Below are 24,744 nucleotides of genomic sequence, written 5' to 3' on the forward strand. Positions count from 1 at the left end.
TTCACTGTTACTTTCATATGTATTTGCCCCTTTCTAAGCCCCAGTCTACATCTGTAAACACTGTACAATGCATTCTAGCAAGAAAGAAAAATATATTACATATACACTAAATGCAAAACCGAGAAAAATCACAAACGCAGAGTCCCGGTCATTAGTAAAAAGAGTTGCTACTTTTTCATGATAGCATTTCTCTGGCACCCTGGTCATGTCCTTCCCTTCAGAGTACTGTAGTCTTAGTAAGTTGTATGTAGTATGATGTCGTTTTTTTTTTTTTTTTTTTTTTTTCAAACTCCGTCTGGAGAAGCAAGCTTCTCTCTCTCTCTCTCTCTCTCTCTCTCTTAGAACCTCTGATATACATAACAGCTTTCACACACATGATAACATTACCCTCTAGAGATGCTTAATTACAAAAAAATACAAATAAAAATGAAAATAAAAAAAGAAAAGAAAAATCAATTCAAACAAGAGAAAATGGTTATGGACTCATCTTCAAACGCTCTAAACCGTTCTTCCTCTCCAATGTACCAGTCGCTTCAGATCTGAAGTCCCGAAGCCAGATCTGAAGTCTGTGAGATCAGAAACCACAGTGCAAGTCAAGAAAGAGGAGGGCGTGGGTGGATGGGCTCTGGCCTACATCTGCTGAGCGAGGCCACCGCACAGGAAGTCTGCTCCGCTGGCCTTGAACCAGCAGTGGGAAAGCTACAGTATGAGCGCATGGGGGAGCTGACGGAGCTGGCGATGGATGACCTTACACCTCGACACCTGCACCCCACCCACCTACCCACCCACCCACCCTGGCCCCAAAACTGAGCTCTAACCATTCGAGTGACTGACGTGGGGTCACTCGAATGAATTATGGGGTTTTTATGTGAACAAAGCAAAAGGCAGACATACAAACAATTGCTCCCATACCCGAGCCTTCAAAGTTGGCAGTTGGCTCCAGACCATGTCGAGTGCGTACCCTCATAGAATTGTCCTCCCTCTGTCCTCTCAATCTGTCCTCTCTCGCTCCCAGTGTATATGACAAAACAAAACGACCCCATCCCCCCAAAAAAAAGACAGTATGGAGGCCAGGAGAGGACTAGTGGATTAGGGTCCATGTTGCCCTCTGTAACCACCTCTCCTCCCACCCTCCCCACCCACTCAACTTGTGTCTCTGGGTGCAGTGCCGTCGGGCTTAGTTCACTTTGGGGTAAATCTTCTCGTAGAAGTAGTTCTGGGCCAGAATGTACAGCTCGCCGTCCTTCTCCCGAACGCCGTGGGCGCGCACAAACTGGAACTGCTCCAGGGCAAACTCGTAGAACTCGTTCTCCATCTTCCAGATGTCTGACTGCTGAAGTTTGCCGATGGAGTCCTTGGTGGGTGGCTTCTTCTCAGTGGTCTTCCTCAGGTGAGACTTCTTACCTGTGAGTGAGGGAGACCAAATTAGAGGCAAAGACGTAATGAAAGAAGCCTCTGATATTAAGAATACACAAAATATATGCTTTTGAAATTGCTAAATGTAAAAAATATATTAATTGTGCTATTAATAACAGCACCACATCAAGTGTTCTTTTAAGAACAAGCAAAACGCTGAACCCTCATCACATTTTTGTCTACCACAATCCTAATCTGCATCCAAAAAAGGAGTTGCCCACTGCTCCTACGGTAGGTCCTAGAAGTAGCACCGTCTGCTGAGAGCGAGTCCTACCTGTGCGGTAGAGGTCCGTGGCCCCCTTGAAGAAGCGTGGTAGTGCAGCCTCCAGCATCATGATGAAGTCCTCCAACTCCTCCGTCACCCCCACAAGCAGGTACTCGTTCACCAGGTTGTACTTGGCCTGCTCCAGTGCCCAACGGCTACCCACGTTCCTGCAGGAAGACAAGACGACGCTCACTCACTAAAGCTATTTCAACAACATTCCCAGAATCTTAGCATGTCATAAAACCAGAATCTAAACATTCTACAACATGAAATGACGAAAATGTAAGATTGTTTTTTTTAATTTTCAGGTCGTAAAAAAAAGGAACGTTGGTCATGACACAGAGGTTTAAGTAGGTCTTCACATTTAACAGATTAACTCAATTATGATGGGGAAGACACATAACAGAAGGTGTACACAGAAAGAAAGGATGCAATGGAGAATGAGAAAGAAAGAGTACAGAGTAATCCAGTCAGTGGAAAGAGGTGGTTGCATCAGGCCAAGAGGAGACACAGAGGTGCCTGTGAGAGACAGACATTGCACAAGCTGTCTGAGAGACTCATTAGGTTACAGTAGATGCAAGTCAGTAGAACCCACCAGCACTCAGAGTAGTGGCCGCAGAAGAAGGGAATCTGTAGCCAGAGCTTTTCTGGAGCGCAGTCGGAGCCGCCTGACGACACACACTCATCAAAAGTCTGAAAAACACACAAACAAATGTATAATTCAACATTATTCTTTTAAAATAGACAATAGTGCTAATGCCCTTGTGTTTTAATGATCGTAACAGTTTCTACTGTATGTCGGTCCATGTACAATATGCATTTCTCTTGATGCACCTGCTTCAGCGGTGTGTTCAAATTCCCAAACATAGGCGAACGTTTGCGTACGTTTGCAAACAGTTTTCCGCTATCCTTAAGTTTCTGGCGAACGTTTGCGAACAATTGCAAACAGTCTGAGGCGGTAGTGCTCCGCGAACATACAGTGGAACTGGACGTGAGTTTGACGAAGGCAACAATGCAATTAGCGTTAGAATGGAATGTTAGCACCAATCCTTCAAATTGAACTGTTCAAAGAAAACATGTTCACCACGAACGTTTGCCACCGTTTGCCACATTTGAACGCACCTCAGGTGTACCCCTTTGCAGGTTCTCTCTATAGTCAGTCCAAATCTCTGCACACAATGTAGGACTAATCATTAAAAGTTATCAGACTGGGTTTGTCATTTTCGATCCACTCGCTTTATCAGCCATGTCTTCCAAAATACCTCTGCCACTGCCAAATTTAACTCCCACTTAGGGATAAAGGGGACCCTTCCTGCAGACAACTTGGGTCAGTTTAGTCCCAATGATGAAATGCCACAGTAACTCTAAAGCTTCACCCCATTATCATGAGAGGTGGAACTTGATTAACACTTGGTTCTAAATGGTGCCATGGTGCCAGTATCGCTCACTGCTAAAATTCTAAAACGAGCTCATGAATGGGCAGGAAGTGGTACTGCTGACCAGAGGGGCCCAGACATCCCGATGTCTCCTCTCTCATGTACTGTATCAACTACTTTAGCAGGCAGTAGATAGACAAGAGCATGGTTGCTTACCATGTACGGTGGACTTGTTACTGCTGGTTGAGGCAACAGATTATAAATCCTCTTACAGGAACATTCTAATGATCCTTAGACCTTAAATCCTTCCCTAATTACTCCTAACCCAAACAACTACACTAGTAGTAAACAACCACCTGTCTAGTTACTGTACCCGTCACTGTGTTTCAATGTGCAGTGACTTCCTGGTGACCATGTTCTCATATCAGACCTATGATCTACATACATCCACACCTGATACAGATTTACAGTATAAGACCACCATGGCATCAGGCACTTATTATATATGTAAAAGCGTCTTAGTTGGTTAGCTTCGCTAAATTGCAGCGCAAATTCCCTCTGGTAGTGCCAACATGATCATAGTTTTTACAGGCACAACCAGAGCATTTCCAGTGCCTGTAAAAAGTATGCTCATGTTGGCACCACCAGAAGGAACTTGCGACGCCATTTTTCGTACCCGTCCTCACATTACTCACATCTAACTCAAACTACATGTATGACAAAGCCCACTGATGTGAGTCTGACCTTTTTGTCGCCTTGCTTTCGCCGTCTGAGGCCAGGCCTGTAGTCATCGCCGAAGCGTAGGAAGTAGTAGTAGGACACCAGCCTCTCGATAGGGTCCCGCACCACGTTAATGTAGATGGGCTTCCCCTTCACACCGAACCTGCAGGGAGAGGGCGGACATGCTCAGAGAGGAGGCCGACTTCCACTTTTTGCAGTTGAGATGTCAGGAAATGAATACGCTGAGAATTCTGCTCAGTGTACTTTTTAACACCATCATATACAATGTAGATCTCACTTCTATTCCCCCAAATTTGAATGAAAAGCTACAAATTATACCTATACACGTATACATTAGGGCTTTATATTACCATATTAACCAGTACTGAACTGAAGGACTGTCAGTGAGGACTTCTTTATTTTAACTACAAACATACAACATAAAAATGCATTACACAGATGCTGCAGTTCCGCTGATAACCACAAGGTGTCAGCGGAATCATAAGAAGTCACTGATGGCAAAATGTCTCTCCCGATATCTCTAAATATTTCAAATTCACAGACACGGTCTTTTCTCTCAGTCTCTCTTGCTCCATGGTTCATTTAGTAGCAGTGAGCTATCTCATCCATCCTGGGAGGCGATGTGTCGAGGTGTGCAGTAAAGTGGGCTTCTGTTTGAGCGGCTTACTTGGAGAAGTCCAGGAAGGCCACATGGCCATGGTAGAAGCCAGGCTTCATCTCCCTCCAGGTGGTGACGTTCCTCACAAACCGCACCTATAGAGTGAGAGTGAGAGAGTGAGAGAGAGAGAGAAAGAGAGAGAGAGAGAGAGAGAGAGAGAGAGAAAGAGAGAGAGAGAGAGACGACTGCTGAGTCACAGATTCATCACTCACATTCTCTTGCTCAGCTACCTAACACACCACACACACCTTCAAGCCTGTATGCCCGACCACGTCACACAAATCCACCGAAATTCCCCTCAATTGACAGACAAGTGCTGCTGCACCACCTTTGACAAATCTGTGATGGTAGGCAAATACATCAGGCAGAAATTTCCCAGTGACACACACACACACACATAAACACATAAACAAGTACCCTCTTAAGCAAGCAGTTGCTTGTGAATAAGGCAGACAAGTGAAGGGCTGCTGCATTGCTGTGTCTCTCCGTCATCAGTATTCCTGTGTGTTCAGAGGTCTGACCACAGATATGGTCATCTGAAGCCAAGCTTTCAGACACACCTGGGAGCACAGTCTGGACTGACTGTGTGGGCCAGGTAACCTCACAATAGGGTAGAGCGAGGGAAGGAGACAGATGGGGAGATAGAGAGGGGGGAGGACAAGAGAGAACAAGAAAGAGAGGAAAGAGAAAGAAACAGAGAGGGGGGGGCACCTAGTCGGTGTGAAATAATGAGAGTGCAAACGCACAGAGATAGAAGAAACAAAAGTACAAACCATTTGAGACAGCAAAAGTTCGCGCCAGAGATAAAGACAGCGAGACAATGGGCGAATGGGAGCGCGTGTGGAGAGACAGAGTGCAAGAGAGAGAGAGAGAGAGAGAGTGCAAGAGAGAGAGAGGGAGAGAGTGCAAGAGAGAGAGAGAGAGAGAGAGAGAGAGAGAAGAGAAAAGGACGGAAGGATGGCGAGACTGATGCAGGGCAGACTAGTGGGCTACAGCGTGAGTGCGCAGGCCCAGTGAGCGCGGAGCAGACAGGATGCCAGTGTGGCGCGGGCAGGCAGGCGTGCGGGTAGGCGGGCAGACAGAAGCACTAGTCAGCCCTGCGCCAGCCCAGCGCACGCTCACACGGGCACTCACCTCCTCACGCTGCCAGCCTGCTGTGACAGGAATACCAAGCAGAGGAGAGGACAGGCACTGCTTCCCCACCGACAGACACAGACACACACACACACACACGCAAACTGATGTGGTGCTGGTAGTGTGCCATTTAGAGACTCAGACACAGACACACACACACACACTCACATTCAAAGTGACATTCAAAATGCAGCTTCACACTGAGCGCCATTGGTGCAGAGTTGATGGGGAACAAATCACCTCTCCAGCCACGTCCCCTCCCGTCACCTGTTCTCTCCTGTTCGCAGCTCTATCTCCCGTCCTCTGCTCTAAAATGGTACTGGAGCACAACAGAATTCCAATCTGCCTCCCAAGTCAAAGAATGGCAACCCCCCCACCCCACCCCCCTGCCCTTATCTGCACCTGAGTCTGCTTTTCCTCTTTCTCTCTCCCCACCCCCCTTCATTTTCCTCAACTTTCTTGCTGTGCTTCTTGTCCTTGGGTCCAATTTTCAAGTCCTCTGATGCATGATGTCATTCTTAGCCAAAGGGCCGAAGTGCATTTCAACAGAGACGGCTTTGCGCAGCATGGACATGAATTGTGCGCAATAATATCTCCAACGTTGATCTAATTTTGCGTCCTTACACAACATGTCTGTCGCTGCACACCCTCAATCAACATCACAGCAAACTCACAATCTACAACAAAGGTTTGTTTATTATAGATCTTTAGTTCTTTTCGGTTTACTCCTTTATCTAAATAGCAATCGGTACCTAAAAATACACTTGCTGCTAATCTAAATCAGCTACAATGAGCGGAAGCATGAAATAAACAAAACACTCATTTTATCAGCTTTCCCGTTTTATTCCCAGGGAGTAATGAAAATGATTTCCATCTGTACAGCGAATCGCTTTGCACACAAGTGCCTGCTAGACGAGTAGCATAAAGAGGTTGGGTTTTCTCTAACACTAAATCAGTACCTGAAAAAGTGAATGGACATGCACCACTTTGAAACTACACGGACCGTCCGAAATGTGCCCTGTGAAACTATGGGCGGTTCATGTCCATGCGGGAATATCATTTTGCCCCAAGATAGAACACATTTGGCCATGTCCAAGGAACCATAGAGCGGAGCCCTGATCCCATCTTATTAAATCCTTACTCATCTCTCCTCAATTTCAGCTCTGCACCCTTACCCCCTTACTGCATATGCAGTCTTGGCTACCATCCATCACCTGTTTCTTTCTCCCTTTCTCTACCTCCCTCTCTCCTCTCCTCTCCTCTCCTCTCCTCCATTGAGAGGGAAAGGGAGCACCGAGCACTGCAGTTCCTTCCTCATTAAACCACTACCACCTGCTGCTTGCTGTCTGTATGTTTGCCTGTTTTTAAACACTATAAAGGAGAAAGCTTATTAAGCAGGCTTCCAGTTCATTTGAGGCTCCATTCTCTCTGCTCAGGACCTTCAGAGTGGGAGTGGGAATGGCTTTCTGTGTGGAGCAAAAGTTGAATAATGTATGTGGGTCTGTTAGACGAACTGGCTTGTTAGGAGTGCCAACGTCGTCAGGCATGATCTCTTTAGCAGAGACTAGCAATGAGCGATCTTCTGACTTATACACACACACACACACACACAAAACTGCCACTCCTCACATACATACAAAGGCAGAGATAGACACCCCATACAATTATGCACTCAAGTAAAAAGTGTGTGCACTTACGTGAAAGTACGCTTTTAGAAATTATTAATGACTTAGGTCCATAAATTAAATCAGCAGAATAAATAACTCCTGCACTCTAAGCACTTCATATTGATATGAAGGGATCTCTGTTATCAGACTCCCAACATTGGGTCACTCCCATGTCAGAGAACAGACATTCAGCACTTGTGCCCACTCCAGTTATCCCCTCACGACTACCATGTCTTAAAAAAATAATAGCTTTTTTTAGGGTGAGGGTTATAAAAGATTATGAATAGAGCACTGAAGAGTCCTCATTAGGGCCTCTGGAAAGCTGTAAGTGCAAGCACTACAAATTAAGCATAAGTTTCAAAAAACTAATGAGCACCATACTTCTCAACACAACTCACTGACACTGTTTTGTGTTCTGTATAGAAAATAAAGCATCTTTACAAATCTCTATTGGTCTCAAATTCACGTACCCTGTGATATATTATTACAAGGTACTATCACACAAATATCTCCTCGACCAGTATAATTGACACCTGGCCTCTGGGACTTCAGCAAGGGTGAGGGTGGAAGGAAGCAAACCTCAAACTAAGACAGTGTTGAGTTGGGGGCCCCATCAGTGCTCCAAAAGGTTTGTAACACAAGTGACAGTGATGGCCTGAAGAGGAAGTAAGAGTGTGTGTGTGTGTGTGTGTGTGTGTGTGTGTGTGTGGGTGTGGGTGTGTGTGTTGGGGGGTGAGGGCTAGGGTTGCAGGGGCTAAGAAGGTGTTGACAGTGTCTTTCACAGTTGCTCCTTAAACTCATTAGCTAAAAAAAGTGTTACTCCAGTTGGCATCATTCTGTAAAACCAGTAGTTACGAGTCTCTGCTCTGTAGACAACAACAACTGACAGCAAGTCCTCAGAGCCGTACAAACCTCTTACTCTTGGAGGGCAAAAGCTCAGCAATCAAGGCGTTATGAGTGGGATGGTTGGTGTGTTTATTGATGCGCATGAGGATGCAAGGATTGAACCATAGCCAAGAGCTAACTTAAGAGGCTCTTAACAGAGATGTGCCCATTTATAATACTGAAAAACCATGAGGCACATACCAAGAAACTCATTAGCAAGACATTAAAATACAACTACCAAAGTCTACATCATAACCCTAGTGCTAAAAATAAAACCCTGGAACTGGAACAACTCGATCAACATTACATTTATCGCTCTATAACCTCCTCCCTTTCTCCATCCTTCTTCATCCCTCCATCTCACCTGGTCCTGCAGGGACATGACGGGGTTGTTCTTAGTGGTGTTGATGTGCAGCACGTGGTAGTGGTTTTTGGAGCACAGGTCGTAGGCGATGTTGGTGAAGGACGTGCTGGCCGTCTTGGGCACGCGGTTGTAGATGATGACCACGTCCTCCGTGTCGCCGAGCGGCGTCCAGTCCCGGGCATTCCCTTCCTGCATGTGCCGCTGCTCCACCTCCCGGACCTCATGCCTGGCGATGGTGCGCTCTGCAAGGCAAAGAAGCAACTTGTCAGTTTAGCAGATCAAAATGAGAAAGGAGAAAACTACTTATTGACCGGGTTTGGAAAAGAAAAATGCCATCCCTAAATGTCATGTGTGTCTCAAAGCGGCTTTCCTTAAACCCTGAGGGGGTGTGAGGTGTTTCAGAGCTAGACAGCCAACTGTGTTCTGAGAGGGTTGGCAATGTGGGGCGGAAACGACGTCTACGGCAATGGTAGTCCAGGCCACGGAGAACCACATACCTCAATGGACTGTGTATTGACCTTTCAACATTCAGGTATGCATAGATAACATATTATCAGGGGTAAAGTGGTAAAATAATAGGTGGGCAAACTATGAATTTCTGTGATCACGTTAAGGTGGACCGTGTCATGTGGAAAAAGATTTTTTTTTTTTTTTAAACAAAACAGACTGTGGAGGTTATTGTCCATTTTTTTAATCACAATACCAGTTGTATTAAATGGTTCCTAGTGTGTTGGTGAGTGCACATATTGTGAATGTGGACATTACCATGTTATTTTCAACTTTAAAAGTTGCAGTTGATGATTTGAACTCTTTCGAGAGGTGGATAAAATGCATTTAGCCTCCACTAGCCCTGCATGTCACATGCTGTAGAGTGCTCTTCACTGAACAAAAGCACCATGTGTTCAAGATGCTTGCATCTTCAAAACACTGTAGATCGTGAGCAGCTCTGATCTGCAAAAGGCATCAATACAGGCCCTCTTTTCAAAAATACGGCTGCTGAGCCGCATGTTTACTTGGATGTGTATTTGAGCTCTCTTGTGTGCACGCGTGTGTGTGCGCACTTGCCTCCATGTGGGCATGTGTGTATGTCAATAACCCTTTGTGTTTTCGATTGTTTTTCTCTCCCAAACAGATCAATATTTGCTCATCGAGATGAAGAACAACAGCTCGGGTGAATCATTGGTTCAGCCACTTTGAAAATACTTCTCTCAGGTCCAGCACCATCAATAACAGCACAACCAGTGCCTCACCACCTGAGACAGAGACGATAATGACGACAACAATGATGCATTTCTTACATCTATGACTAATACAAAGCTGGATACAGAAAATACACCTGTGGGGTATACTAAGAATCTCGCTGAACATAACCAGGCTTTCCTTGGATAACCTGGATGGACAAATACGATAGTCGCAATCAGAGTTGAGTGGTTTCACGAAACTAACTCACGGATGAATTTATCAAACTAGGGTTTCAGCTCAGATCTGTGCGCGTTCTCGTGGTTTAGGTGACTTTGGCCAAACGTGGAGATGCACAAGACTGCCTATATTTTTAAAAAGATTACTTCCGCATTTATGAGCGGCAGCGTAATCTATGGTGATCATTTTTAGTGTCTAACCTATAATGTCAAAAACACCTACATTTAAGCTACGTAAAAACTTGCAGTGATTTCATACAAAGCCCTCCAACTGCTTGATCGAACAGGCTGTCTATAGACCACAGGAGAAGCACTTTGTTGCTGGGGCCGCTTCAAGGTTTTCTGGTCAGACATGAGTGCGGCAGCCTCCGCTCCTGATTCCATTGTTTTCAACACAACCTCGCACACCAGCGCCGAACCTTTTAGCTACCACTGTGTAGATTACAATTCAGTTCTATTCATGGGCTTCATCAGGTCCCTTTCCACAGATGTATTAATCAAAAACCATGCAGTCTGATTTCATAATCTAGGTGCTTGTACACCTGTTGAAAGGGACTTGATGAAACCCATGAATATCTGTTGGAGCCACTCAAGTAATTTGCATTATTTATCAAATGCTTGTTGATTGAACTTTTCCGCACAGGTGACAGTGTTGCTGCACTCATGTCGGTACCAAGATGCTGTGCCCTTTATTCAGCCAAAGGCCACTGACAGGCATAGGCTCCAATTTTTTGTAAGTTAAAAGAAAACATGTGTGGCCTGGCAGATGGTATAACTGCCCCTGAAAGATCTCAATCTTCCTAAAATTGGATGAAGCTAAACTTGTTGGTGGGCTACATGCCATATTTTATAAGCCTCTTTACAAAACTGCAAGTGCCAGTGCTGAGCTTATGGATCTACAGTTGCCGCCACCAGACAATTGCTGCAATGTGTCCTTCAAAGCCCGCGCCTGTTTGAAGAGCAGTGATGTATGTATGTGCATTAGAGGCCATGGTGAAACAAGATATTGTATGTTATATCACTACGGTATCACAGGCTCAACTGGAACTAAACAGACGAATAACAAACAAAGTTCAAAAGGATACAACGGTCACATACCGGTCTGTTTACTGAGAACATAACATCTGAAAGGGTTTTGACTGTGACCGAATTGCAATGCCCCTTTGTTGACTTCCCTCACAAAAAATTTGGCTCAAAATTAGATCCAACAGTCGCTTTGGGATCTATTAACTGAACTTGAAGAAACCTCTGGATTTAGTTCTGCTTTTTTCGTACACAGCCATTAACTTCTCTCTGCCAGGAGTGGCATGGGAGATGACATTTCTCTGTAGAGGCTTCAACCATTCCTTACCTGATGCTTTAAACAAATTCTAGCTTAATTCTCAATGGAGCTATCTTTCCTTTTCATGAACATCCAAGTCCACCAAGTGTAGTAATTTACACCAGGAGTTTGTACTGAAGTCAGGGTCAGGGGCACGAATCGCCTAGCAACGGGGACGCTGGCTGCTCTAGCCGCTCCGTTAGACTTGTTTTTGTTCGGATTTTATCTTTATTATTTTATTCGCCATTATTTTTTCCATTAATCTTGTTTATTTGTTTACTTAGCTGTTCAGTTATATAGCCTATAGCCTTTTTTATTTTAATTATTTGTTTTGCGTTCCCTTTTCTGCATCCTGGCGTCTGTGCTCTGCCTCTCCGCTCAACCTTCGCTGTTTTTCGGATCAGCGTTCTCTTGCCGTCTGCGATCGATGGGGCACCTGTGACTGGTGCTGCCGGTGTTGCTGGACTGTGGTTCCAGGGTCGAGGAGCTCCTTTCTGCTGATGGCTGGACTATTTCAACTCAGCGCGGCCTGCTGCGGACTCTGTGGCTGTTTCGGTCGGTTGACTGTCAGCTACTGTAGGACATCGATGGCGGGTAATGGTCGGTGGACTGTCGGCTGGTCTGGCACAGGAGAGGGACGCGACTTCGGGAGAGCACCAGAGCAGAGGATCCTCCTGTGTCGCTCTGGTAGCAGGCCTACTACAGCGCCTAAACACATTTGGTGCCTGTCGGGTGAACGCAATTTGCCAACGGACTATCATGTCAACTAGCCTACGGGCCATATCGTCTGCTGAGGTTCACCCCCAGTGATTGCAAGACAGCGCACTGACGCTTGCTTGGATGCGGTTCGTTGGACTAAGTTGGCGTGGACTTTTCTGTTTGTTTGTTTGTTTGTTTGTTTTAATATTTATTTGACTTTTGTTTATTTGTCTGTCTTGTATGTCTGTGGTGTCAAGGGTAGCCTTACGCCGCTCTGTTCGACATGCCAATTTTGCCTAGTGTTGCAAGTGTTTTTGTTAATCTATGTTGTTTTATTATATGTTGATTGTTGTTTGGTGTCTGTCTTTGTATGTCTTTGTATGTCTTGGTGTCCGTCGGGTACGCAGGCGATTACGCCGCTCCGTCCGGCATCTTTTGTCTTGTGTCTTGTTATTTTGTAAATTTGTTTGTTCTTTGTTGCCACGGGTACGTTGGCGATTACGCCACTCCGTTCGGCACTGTCTGTGTATGGGTTCTGTGCACGTGAAATGCACTATGTTTGTCTAATGTCTGTCTTGATGTCTCTACAGGAACGCTGTGCGAATACGCCGCTCTGTCTGGCACCTGCCTATTTTGTGTCAGTTTAATTATTTGCTTTTTGTATCTTTTTCTTATTCTTGTTTTATTATTTTGATTATTGTTGTTATATGTTTTGTGACTCAGGGCATTGCTGTAAAAGAGCTTGATGCTCAGTCAATTTTCCCTGAATAAAAAACGGTTGATGATGATGATGATATGTAGATGGGTGGACTGACAATGCCAACCAACTATGTACAGAAGGTGCTTTTACGGATATACAAGCAAGGTCTTCTCGAACTGAGCATGTGCCAGAATGTAAGTCTGATGCATTATTTAACATACACCACTCTCACTGGAAGAAAGCATGCCGGCAGAGATGATACTTTGCCTGCTGTACACACACACACACAGTACACCAGGCGAGCGTAACACGCAATTACAGAGGGCCCACGGCACAAACAGGGCCCAACTCTTCTTCAGCCTCAGGCCACCGGTGCAGAAAAACACTGCCTTCAAATATTGATTAAGGGTTTTAACAAGGCCCCTAAGGTCCAACAGTTCAGCGTGTGGAGGTGTGTCGGTGTCATTCGATGCCCAGGGAATGTGGCCTGGCATGGGTCTATTCCCCAGGGGGAAAGTGGAGATGAAACTAAACTCCCAACCCTCGTGCTACTGTCGGAAAGGTTATTCATCAGCCCCAACCAATTGACCACCCCGTTGCCTGTGTGGCAGCCATATGCTGGCACGCTTAGGGGTCACGTGGAAGATCCAGTCTCTGGAGTCAAACTGGGGCAAGAGAGAACAAGGCTCAAAGAGAAACTGGACCAATCAGAGCTCGACAAGATGATCCAGCAAGAGCAAGGAGAGGAGAGGTGATGCCTTTGAGGTGCATCATATGCTGCTCAATTTACATGATGCCGTAGGGTGTGCATACGCAGTGCGCTCATCTACAGTGCGACTCCCCGCCAGTGTGTGCTTACACACACCTCGTCTTGGCTTAATTCGAGGGTTCAGACAGAGACAGAAAGTTGTTGAATGTTGTTGGGGGAGGATTCTGGATTTCTGGACAGGTCTGCTTGCACTCCATCTCGGTCTAAAAATAAAACATGGAGGGTACAGGAAGCAAGATCTGGAGGCGAGGAGGAGACCCGAGGAGAGGAGATGAAGAAAGGAGGAATGGAATCTGGTACATCTAGCCGGCGCACTCAGCTGTGTGCGAGGCGGCTTAATTAGCTAGACAAGCTGCTCCTTCTCCCGACATACAAACACGTTTCCAGGTGATTAAGCCTTTGATGATGATATTGAGGAGCCAGGGCATAATTAGCATCACCGTATTTCTTCTCCCCTCTCAGTCTCTCCCTCCTTCCATCGTTCTTCCTCTCTCTCTCTCTCCCTTTCTCCGTCCTTCGGTGACAGTCTGATGGGAGCTAATTATAGCCCATGAAGCGCCTCTCACAGCCCTGCTCCGTGGCACAGCGGAGGTTTGGTGTCCTGCTGTTAGCCGCACCCCCTGATTGACAAGCTCCCAGGGGGTGGTAGGGTGAGAGGGGTGAGAGGGGCAAAAGAGGGACCCCCCCACCTCTTCCATTCAGAGCCCACACCTTAACACCCATCAGACTGCAAAAATGTTGGCCCATTCCTATCCACACACTTTGACCAAAGTGGCCATAACATGCATGTACAAGCCACAGGGAGGACAGCACCATCGCTTATCAGTGATGTGAGGCTACGATAAATTGTGCGAGGAGATGGCGGCATAAATCTATGTATTGGAAAAACAGGCCATCACCAGGGCCATCATAAATTAGCCGTTGATAAGGAGGGCAGAGGAAAGAAGGGTGGGGCCGTGAGGGCATGGAAAGGGAAGAATAGGGTGCCAGACCTTGTCTGAAATAAGACTGATGAGGACAAACGGGCAGCATTGTAGGGACAATCACCCTGGATTTTCCGCAAAACCCCACTTGAAATTCCCCTTGGGGATCAATAGAGTATCTATCTATCTATCACTAGTAAAAAAGTGTTGCGGTACAGAGGGTTTTGACTTATGAACAACTGGTACAAAAAGAAGCCCTGTGAGAAAAGAAAGGGAAGCTCGTCAATGTGTTGATAACTTTCCAAGATGAAACACACTGAGGTGTGCCCCACCCCCATGTGCAGCACGGCACCAGCTGCTTGCGCTTTGGCACCTCTTCCGCAGAGTGTGGTGTCAGACATGTAACACTGACAGCATTTTGCCACAGTTAATAAAAACGGTGCGTGTAGTAGCACAAGAACCTGGAGCCTCTGTCTTCAGGGAGACGGTGGGTGATTGAGGAAAGGGGAGCAGAGAGGGGGGGGGGGCAGAGAGAGAGAGAGAGAGAGAGAGAGAGACAGTGAGAGAGAGATCAGTTTCGGTTTATTTATGGTGGGAGTGATCTTTCCTTTCAAATCACCCTGCCCATCTTTACGCCACCATCAAAGCACCGAGATTTAAGTGCTTGTGGGTGACAGAATGTCTTTACCGAGCTGTGAAAGCTTTTATGAAAGCACTACACCGTAGCACACAGGAAGCAGGAAGCAGGAAGCTAGGGGGTCTTCATCTCTCCAGTAGCTGAATACCATAGCACTGACCAGGGCAGAGGGAAAGCGTTCGAGGCCAACAGCGGGTAAGGGCCGGTGCCAAGTGCTGAAGGCTGATCGGTGTCATGTAGTGGTCCTCTGTTGACCCTTCCGCACAGATCTCAAGTTTCCCCGGTTCATTTTACAGTTCTTTTCCGCTGTAAACAGTGGCAATTTATATCAGTCTCACTCGATGTCGCCACTTCAGCGAGACATATGAACACTTCGTCTTTGAATGGACTCATTACCCTGACATTACAAACGGTCTTCATCTCGAGACACTGAATATCACCAACTGACCTTTAAAAAGTGTCTAGCCTACCTTTCTACGGGCACACGCCAGGATTACTGCAGAGCCAGACACAGCAGAAATTACATTGTAATAATGACAAATTGGTGCTTTCAGGCTCACGAATTGCCACCCTATGGAAACTTTACACCTACAGAGCGCCGTCTCTGGCATCGTTGACCTTTCCTTGTCTAATAATATAGTTAACTGGGAAGGCTGTTCTCTGTGTAATGCTTCCTGTAAACTCAGTGATGGGAGAGGGGGAGGGGGGGGGGGGGGGGTGTCAGACAATAAGAGCTTTCTGCTAACAAGTCCCAAGACTAAATCTTGACTTCAGTGGATAAAGTTCAGAAAGTTTCAGTTCTACAAGTACAAATTGTAAAACAAAGAGGATGAATTATTTTATTTTATTTTTTTTTTACATTTTAAAAAATTCTATGATGCTTTACAATATTGATTTAGTAAAACGTTAGGGCATGATAGGAATCCAGTGGTCACAACATGACTTCATAGCTGATTAAGAGCTGAAGCTGTCTCTTTAGGGCACTGCTAAGGTGGATTATTTTATGCCACAGATACTAATAACAAATGAAAGGATGAAAGGCATTGTAAATACAATATAAGAGTCAACCTGAACAAATTACTACTGCAAGGAGGCAAGACACTAGTACTGCACTGAGTCAAGATCAAGAATACCAGTCCTAAACAATACTGATGAACCATTAACTTGTCAACAGCACACTTAACCTATTTACCTGTGCCTGTATGCAAGTCTGCATTATGGAGGCATAGGCAGGCAAGCAGGCATACCCAAACAACTTCACACAGTGTCAATGTTGCTGTCATTACCAGGTTCAATTATTCATCACTACCTCCTCAGAGGGTGAACAAGTGCCACTATCCAGCAGGGAGTGCTCATTCTGCCGTGACATTGAGGCTTTCCCCCCTGCAGTCAATTCACTTCTACCGCTGTTCACACACTAACTTCTGTGGAAGTCTAGCCCAGCACAAGACTCTAGGCTTGCTGCAATTAGACCAGAGAGAAGGCACTGATACCATCTACAGTAGCAAATAAAGAAGTATTTGGTAGGTGATATCTGTGCTTCTGTGACAGGAATGGGCCAATGGACAAAGGCAACACGACATTCCTCTCCCTTTCTTAATGAATAAGATAAGTTATATTTTGATTAGCTTCATCTTATTTATTTCTAATATTACAGGGATTTTCATGGGATCAAGTTGAGCTGCAGGATTGATGAATATATTAAGGGGTCTCAGCCAGAGTGCACAAAAATGGAGGATGGATTTATTGCCGAGTAATAAAATAAATTATATTGACCATCATGGGGTTTCACTGCACACATGCTCATATGCCAATCCGATAGACATCACCCAACCTTACTCTGAACGTGCATGAGTTTTGAGTGAGTGAGAATATAAGATGAGAAAAGATGAGGCTCATTGACCAATCTGAATAATATCTGATGCCTTCATTAGATAGAACAGTAAAGAGAGGACATTATGTGAGTGGGAGAGAGAGAACAGGTTCGAGGAAAAGACAGAAGATTGGGCTCAAACCTGGGTACCTGCGGGCATTGAGCATGTGTATGGTATGAGACGCAGACACTACAACTGCGCTACAGATTCGACAATGGATCAGTTTTATATAAACCAGACACTTCAGGCAACTCTTCAATCAGAGAGCATACAGTATGAAGAGTAAACACGTCCTCCATTGCAAATAATAAATCTTCAGACAAAAAACACCTGAAATGTAAACTGTAGAATTGATGTTTAATTGCACACATCACTCCATTCGATAGCCATCACCCTGAAGCGGTAAGAAATCAACTAGGCTAGCTCTACTATAAGCACCTCCAGGTATTACCTTTGAGGTCCACCGCAAGCCTGGCATGTCCCCAAGCCTGGCATCAATTTGAGGCCTGTGGCCTTCCTCAGCCAACACACTGGCACTCGAGGATTCCACCATAGCACTAGTGACAAGAGGTAGAGCGAAGATCTCAAAAACGGGATTGTGGCAGGGTAAATCTGCCAGACCCATGATGGTGTACTCTGCTCCACCTGCACAATAATCCCTGCAGCGACAATCAACGCGGCCTCCCCTCTAAACGATTTCCCTAAGTGCCGACGATAAACAGTGGCAGTGACAACCTTAATGGCCGCGTTCCCCCTCCCGCAGACACTCCACTTCCGTGGGACGTAATTTAGGGAGACAAACTGGACAGAGCCCATCAGCTGGAGGAGAGAAACGAGGGGATGAGGGATGGGGACGAATGAAGAATGAAGGTCACTCCGCCAGCCACAACTCCAAGTGACTGTCTAAACGGTGCTGCCATGGCGAGCCATAAGTTGAAGATCGCTACCGCCACCTGCTCGGGAACTCTGGGAGATCTGATGAGGTTGGCAGCAACACACTCAAAACATACACTCCACCCTACCAGACCATAGCAAAACAAGACTAACTATTTCAGCTAGCTAGTCACGGACAAAAGAGTACAAACTAGATACTTTTGACAAGTTCTCACTCGTAAAACTTTCCAACACTCATCCATAAAAGGTGATGATGTTAAACCTCACTGTCTACACAGCTCCCTGCAACTCTGCTTCGAGCCAACAGACCAACCTTAACGAGTGCGGAGGAGAGAATCGAATCGATTGTTTCGTCTCCATTTCATCATGCACCTGCAGGTACAGTTGGGGGAAGTGGCGGGTGGGGCTAACGATGAACAGCCGCTCATCTGCTCAGCAGCAGCTTGAGTAAGGAAGCCTTCCTGTGGGTGAACTCTGGCTGAACCTACTCACGCCGCTCCTCTGCTCGGCTCTCCAGCTCAGGCTCTGGAGTAGGTGCTCCTCTTAAACCCCATGTTTTATTCAGGCTCTGCCCCGCAGACAACCTCAGGAAGTTCTACGTTGTCCCGGGATATTTGATAACAGAAGGTAAACCGTCCGGGTGTTCTATGGGGAACAGGTGATCCATTAGCCTCTGTGTATGCTGTGAGCGCGTAGACTAAACTAGCCCAGAGAGCCAAGCTCCATCTCTGGGGACCCAGACTCACAGTAATCTAAACACAGATACAGAGACGTGTAAGTGTACAGTACTGTAGGGCAAGAAAGGCCCATCAAGTGGCAGTTTAAAACAATCTCTGTCCTCTGTGTCCTTCTACTCCATTAAATACAATAACACAGCTCTGCACGTTTCTCTGATGCAGTGCTGTTTTACAGTCTCGGTGTGAGCTTAATAAACTGTTAACCGGTGCATCATGGGAGTAAAATAGCATGCAGGGCTTCTGCTCTTTCATGAGGTGTTCCTTTCCTTTTGGGATTTTATGTCTACAGCGTAAGCAGAGGGGAGAGGGAGAGGAAGAGACAAGAAAGAAAGAGAGAGAGAAAGAGAGAAAGAGGAAGGAGGTGGTGTGGTGAGAGAGATAGTTGAGTATTGTTCCCACTCCGCCGAGCTTGTTAAGTTTCCATCACAGGGATGGCTTTGAACTACTGCAGTCACAGAGCCGCTAATGCCCCTGTATCTTTAGTGGGCTCACTCTAAAAGCATTCCAGAGCGACCAGGGCCCAAGAGGAGGCCCTACGATGCCTGACGGCACTAAGAGGAAGGACACCCCGCTGGTACCCACACCTGTCATCCAGCCACCTGCTTCAACCACATCCCTCAGCAAGCCCTTCACCACTAATGTCAGGGAACCACCGCAGCGCTGAAGCAATGTGGGAGCTTTGGACAGACTGTCAGAGAAGGTTAAGACGAACCAAGAGCAAAGTCTGTAAGCTCAGTCACAACAGGACTTGAAACGTGACTCCAAGGGAGCGGTTCTACTTGAGTGAGCATGGTTAGCAAGCGAAGCATCAGCAAATAATATACAGATTTATCTCCATTCAGAAAGGAACAGAATGCGAGCTGACAAGAAGGAACAAAAAAGCTGGGCATGTTTGGCACTTAATGAGTGGTTATATTGAGCACAGTGTTTCCTCTACAATGTTCTCAGCAGTGGCGCAGCACCAAGGCTGGATTTTCAGCACCACTGCAACATCTTCACATGACCAGTAATGTCACCACAATTAGGCCTACTTCCACATTCTAAAAGCACAACAGTCAACGTCATCGTTGAAATGGGGGTACTTCACAGACCCTAGCACCACTGCTGGAAAAAATTCTAGGGGAAACACTGCTGAGCATCATTAGTTACAGACAGAAATGGAGTTGGGCAGAAATCGGGGTCTTCGCAGAAAATTAGGCTCTCGTTCCCATTCTCCCTTCCTTTTCATTTCTCCCAGCAAACATCCTCCTGTTACAATGAATCCCAATGCTCTGACAGCTGTTGGAGTCACTCACACTGGACTTGGCATAGGGGTGGTCTTTGGACTGATTTGAAGAGTGGGGGGAGGGGGCCAACATCCCTGCTGGGCGGAGAGGGTGACGCCCCTGCCAATTCAAGCAGCATGGCAGCTAGTGACCTGTCTAATTCTCTGTGGTGAGCTGAGTAGGAGATAGAGGGCTTAATACAATTACGACAGTAAGGCAAAAGCCTGGAAATACATTAGAGAGGGAGAAAAGATCTGCCCATCATGTTGCCATGACCTGCTTTCCACCTTGTTCTATAAACTAATGGCCGAAAAGGTGAAAGGAAAAGAAGGAACTGGTTTGTGTCTATGTGTGTGTGTGTGTGTGTGTGTGTGTGTGTGTGTGTGTGTGTGTGTGTGTGTGTGTGTGTGTGTGTGTCATGGCAAAAATGAGGGAAAGGACACAGACTCTAGTATTAAAGACATAAAAGAATCATATTTGTCCTTGCCATTAAAAAATTCAAAAGACTTGAAAATCGCTTATCGAAGCACCCTTCATGTCAATGAGAAAACTGATACCCAGGGAAGGTGAGGAAACAAGGTGGTAAAAGCTTTGTTTCAAAGAAATGCGACACCACCTTTGCCCCTCTGTCCTTCCCTCCCACCTGTCCTCCCTCTCTCTCCCCAACTTCAGCTCTCATCGGTGATGCACAAATACCTGGGCCTTGTCCTTTCCGTTCAGCATCTGGGTCCTGCTGTCACTGTTCACCCTCAGGTCAGATGATGCGTGGCGCGTGTGTGTGTGTGTCACCCCTGAGAAAGCAGGTGGGACTGGGCTGAGCCGACATGCTTGGGAGCCCAAGACAAGGATGACAGCAGACAACTCTGAGCAGAGACTGGACTCGGCGCGGAGACTGCAAAACAGCTCTCTTAGGAGTCTCTTCCTCTTCCCAACCCTCCCTCTGCCCTCCCTCCCTGTCAGTCTCTCTTCAGTCTCTCTCAGCATCGCCAAACTGCTGCCACTCAGACGTAAGGCCCTCGAATGCAGAGGACTGGGAAAGACATGACTTCACTAGCAGCAGCACCCTGCCCTTCCTCGAGTTCAGTCAGGGTGACTACCCTCCGACAGGCTTTCAATGATGCAGGAGCTGCTTCCCGGGCTCTTTCAGCACATAGCTGCTACATCGATATGACACTGCTCATCTCCCCTGCCACTTGAGGCCGACAACAAGCCACGAGAGGAAGTGGAGCAGACAAAGGGACTACAAAAAAGGAACATAATGATCTTTTGAAGTTCAAGGACAGACCTCTGACCCATTCGATTTTTTTTTTTTTTTTCAGTACTTTGATCTGGATGATAAACACCCTGTAGTCCATGTAAGGGCAGAGGCCTTTTTTTTTTACCAGTCATGCATGTCCAACAGAGAGGGCGATTAGCTGAATTCAGCTGGGGAAAGGTCAGAGAGGGGTGAGTCAGACATTAGAGAAGGGCTTCCGGGATATTCCAAGAAAAGTAAAATCTTGGACATCTTACAGTCAACACTGGGATGAAGCTTTCTTTTTAAGAAGAAACACAAATAATGAAATACATTGAAAACATTAAAACCAATCGGCACAATGACTGAACCATTGGAATGCTTTCTAGAGCCACAGACTATGATCTAGGCTACTAACCAAAGTCTCTATTAGAGTAACAAATAAGATCCTGATGGTACCACTTTTCAAAAACTGACCTCACAGCCTTACTGAAAAGCTGAGGTCACCATATTCAGAAAGTTCCTGGAAATTAGACTTTTGAGGTCACAAACTTTACAATACAATACATGACATCGCGATTTGACAACCCTGATCATATCTATTGGGGCTTTTCCACTGCATGGAATCAGCTCAACTTGCGAGCTACCAGTAGCTCCCACCTGTTTCTAAGTAGCTCCCCAAAAGGTTTGAGGAAGACAATAAATCGAATAAACCCAGTCACTTGGGAAATAAGCTGAAATTCCTATGAAATCAAATTCACAGTCTACAAAGAGAGAAGGTGAATCAGTTGAAAGGAACCTTTAAAAAGCATACAAATCTTATTCAGCGGTTTTGGGTACTAACATAAAAGCTCCCGGCCATGTGTCCATTTTGGCAAGGTAACTCTCGGAGGAAAAATGTTGGAGATCCCGGCTATAGATCCGTTCAATCGGTTCCTATAGGGCTTCTGGTTGAAACGTTCAAAATCAATACAGATGCTTTAAAAAAAATAATAATAAAAAATAAATAAATTGTTATGCTTGTCGCCAAGTTCGCTCAATATTGTTTTTGCCACCGGAAATTCATCAGGAACTCATGTGTTAAATGCAGTTGAAAGGGTCTATACGGCTCTGGTGTTAGCCACCAAGGGTCATTGTTGCAGTTTCAGTTCTTTTCAAAATCTGAAAAGCATGTGAAAGCATGCTGAAAAGATAGATGATCTTAAGAAGCAGAAAAGAAAGAGAGTGCAAAACCCATGTCCCAGTGGTAGTTCCCACAGCAGCATAAGGCCTGCCAACAGAAAGTGTGTGTGTGTGTGTGTGTGTGTGTGTATGCATGCAAGTGCCGCATAGGATGCCTGCTGCTGAGTCAGGACACCAAGGGGCCTCTCACAGGAGTCTCAAAACGCTGACCACAGACTGACCCAATACTACACTTCTGTGTGTGTGTGTGTCTTAGTATGTATGCATGGAGGTATGCACACGAGTGAGTGAGCATAAAAAGGTCTGCCGAGTTCAGACAATACTAATTTTAATCTGACAGTTGTTAATAGTCTTACTACAACAGCATCGACAGATTTGAGCCAGTAGGACGCAATAATTGTTATTTCCAAACCACCTCTTAAAACGATCACATAAAACAATTGCAAACCATTAAATGCAAATGAGCATGGAAAAAAAACAGATCAAAAGTTTGAAAATATTGAGAGGAATAAGAAGACAAAATTACTCATCTTGAGAGCAGACACTCTTGCTGAAGCAGAAGATTATTAAATTTTAATTTCATGTGAGATTTTCTAGGTTGAGAGATCATTATAAAATTAATTCTACAAGTAATGGACTTCACTTCTTACAGGAAATGATTCAACCCTTTTACAAGGAAGGTCGTTTCTCATCTCCATCCCAACATTTAAAGGATATTCAGGACTTTCTGACCTGAGCTGTTGGGCCCCATTTTTACATCTTTTTAGATCCGAGACTGGTCCAGTATTCAGTTAGCCGGTTAAAGTGTTCTAACTCAATATTGGACCAATTTTGCCACAAGACCAAAAGTCTGGTCACAAAAAATGCAGCCCATGTCTAATAAAATCCTGAGATTCACTGAGAATCACTTTGGGTTTTGACAGTCTCAGGAATGCATTCATCCCCTGGTTAAAACTGCACAGGACCACAATGCTAGAGGATGATTTTATACCAGAAGAGTACAATATTATGAGACAACTTGTCCAAATTCCAGAACTGAACTGCTGAATGAGCAAACAAACAAGGCTGGCTTCCGTCCAAAACCCTGTCTACAACTTTGCTAGGTGTACCCCAAATTGGCAGTACAAATTCAAGCGGAACACTGCAATGTGTTAGATTGGTTTAGATTGTGTTGAAAGCCCGAAACAAGCAGATCGTTCCACCTCACACACTGTATTCTCTCACTGCACTCAAACATGTATTGTAAATCACGCATGCCTCTGATGAGACTACGGCCAAGCTAGTCTGGATGTGGTGCAAATCCAGGTGAAAACAGAGGTTTACTTAGCGTCACAAAGCCCAGAGACCAAGTCCAGGGTCCTAGATGATCAACATAATACTTTCCTCTGTGGTCCAAAAAGTTCAGCTAACCTACATCTAGAGTCCTGACCATTCCCTGATGTGGTTCTTTTTAATTAAGAGACGAAGCCTAGTGTTACCACATTAATCTTCTCTCCCCACATGACAAGCCTTTTGTGAGGAAAGATTTCACTCGTCCAGTCATTTTCAAGCTCAACCTCGAAGCCTTGTCTGTAGTCTGCTGGTAACAGAGGACAGTTTGATTAGTGAGCCAGCTGCTCAGTGGAAGGCTGCCTTTTAACAGTCAAATTAAAACAACAAAAGATGGAGAGGGTTGGCATATGCAGAGATAATAACATAACGCAAAATATTAATTAGAAAATTAATTTGCAAGTAATTTTTCTATTCAGTGGACCAGATATGGTAGATGAGGCATTAAGAATATAGGCTAGGGCATGATTTGAGTCTCGGACTAGGCCATTCCTTATCCTTGTCAATTACATATAGTCATTTCAGGACAATCAACAGCAAATGAACCAAGCTCTTCAGCTGGCTAGAGTGCCTGGTCTGAGCGTGCGCAGCACACTTGGTGAGATGCTACAGTAGGCCTGCATACATTTAATATCAACATATTGGTCAGACAGACAATCACTTTTCTTCTCTTAAGGGCCAGTAAGCCTGACTAGAATTGGGTCTCCGTATTCTTGAGCTGAAAACCAAAACACAACCACATCCTTTAACTGGCATTGTGCATATTAGATGTGGTCACAGCTTACCCACTCAAACCATTTGCTCAGGCTCCATCTAACTAATGAAAACTCAAAAGAATTATGGGACAGAAATATAGGCACAGCTGACACTTTCCTCCTCGGGTCGAATGATAAAAGACCAATCGGGCATTATCAAACCACAGGCTTATTAAACCATGGATATAACAGTATCCCAGCAGCAACAGGACAGGAAAAGATCAGCTGAGCTTTAGCATGACTTTGGAGAAATACAGAGGCGCCCCCATCATCACTCAAGGGGCAATATAACCCCCATCTGAACATGCGAAATGAGTGCATGAGAGCTGGGAGAGCAGGGAGCGATAAACGAGGGCCTGACACAGGCTGCATTTATGATCATTATGGATTTCAGCGGGGGTGTGAGGTGGGGCTGCCAGTGAGCTGGTCCATGAGTCTCACTTGAGTGACGCGGGATTGAGAGATCACCGGAGGATGAAGGGGAGAAAGGGAGAGGGAAAA

General features: G+C 45.6%; 1 protein-coding gene across 1 annotated transcript in view; it reads right to left on the reverse strand.

The window, feature by feature from the left end:
* Positions 1 to 1,153: 1,153 nt before the first annotated feature.
* Positions 1,154 to 24,744, reverse strand: part of hs2st1b (heparan sulfate 2-O-sulfotransferase 1b) — a 46,203-nt gene continuing 22,612 nt past the window's right edge. Inside the window, exons 2-7 of the mRNA XM_062556241.1 lie at positions 8,507 to 8,748; positions 4,466 to 4,551; positions 3,802 to 3,940; positions 2,277 to 2,374; positions 1,691 to 1,848; positions 1,154 to 1,404 (exon numbers count right to left, since the gene is read on the reverse strand). Coding sequence (XP_062412225.1) covers positions 1,178 to 1,404; positions 1,691 to 1,848; positions 2,277 to 2,374; positions 3,802 to 3,940; positions 4,466 to 4,551; positions 8,507 to 8,748 — 950 coding nt within the window. The 3' untranslated portion in view covers positions 1,154 to 1,177. The remainder of the gene's footprint in view (positions 1,405 to 1,690; positions 1,849 to 2,276; positions 2,375 to 3,801; positions 3,941 to 4,465; positions 4,552 to 8,506; positions 8,749 to 24,744) is intronic.

The sequence above is a fragment of the Sardina pilchardus genome, chromosome 15, assembly GCF_963854185.1.
Source record: "Sardina pilchardus chromosome 15, fSarPil1.1, whole genome shotgun sequence".
Classification (NCBI taxonomy): Eukaryota; Metazoa; Chordata; class Actinopteri; order Clupeiformes; family Clupeidae; genus Sardina; species Sardina pilchardus.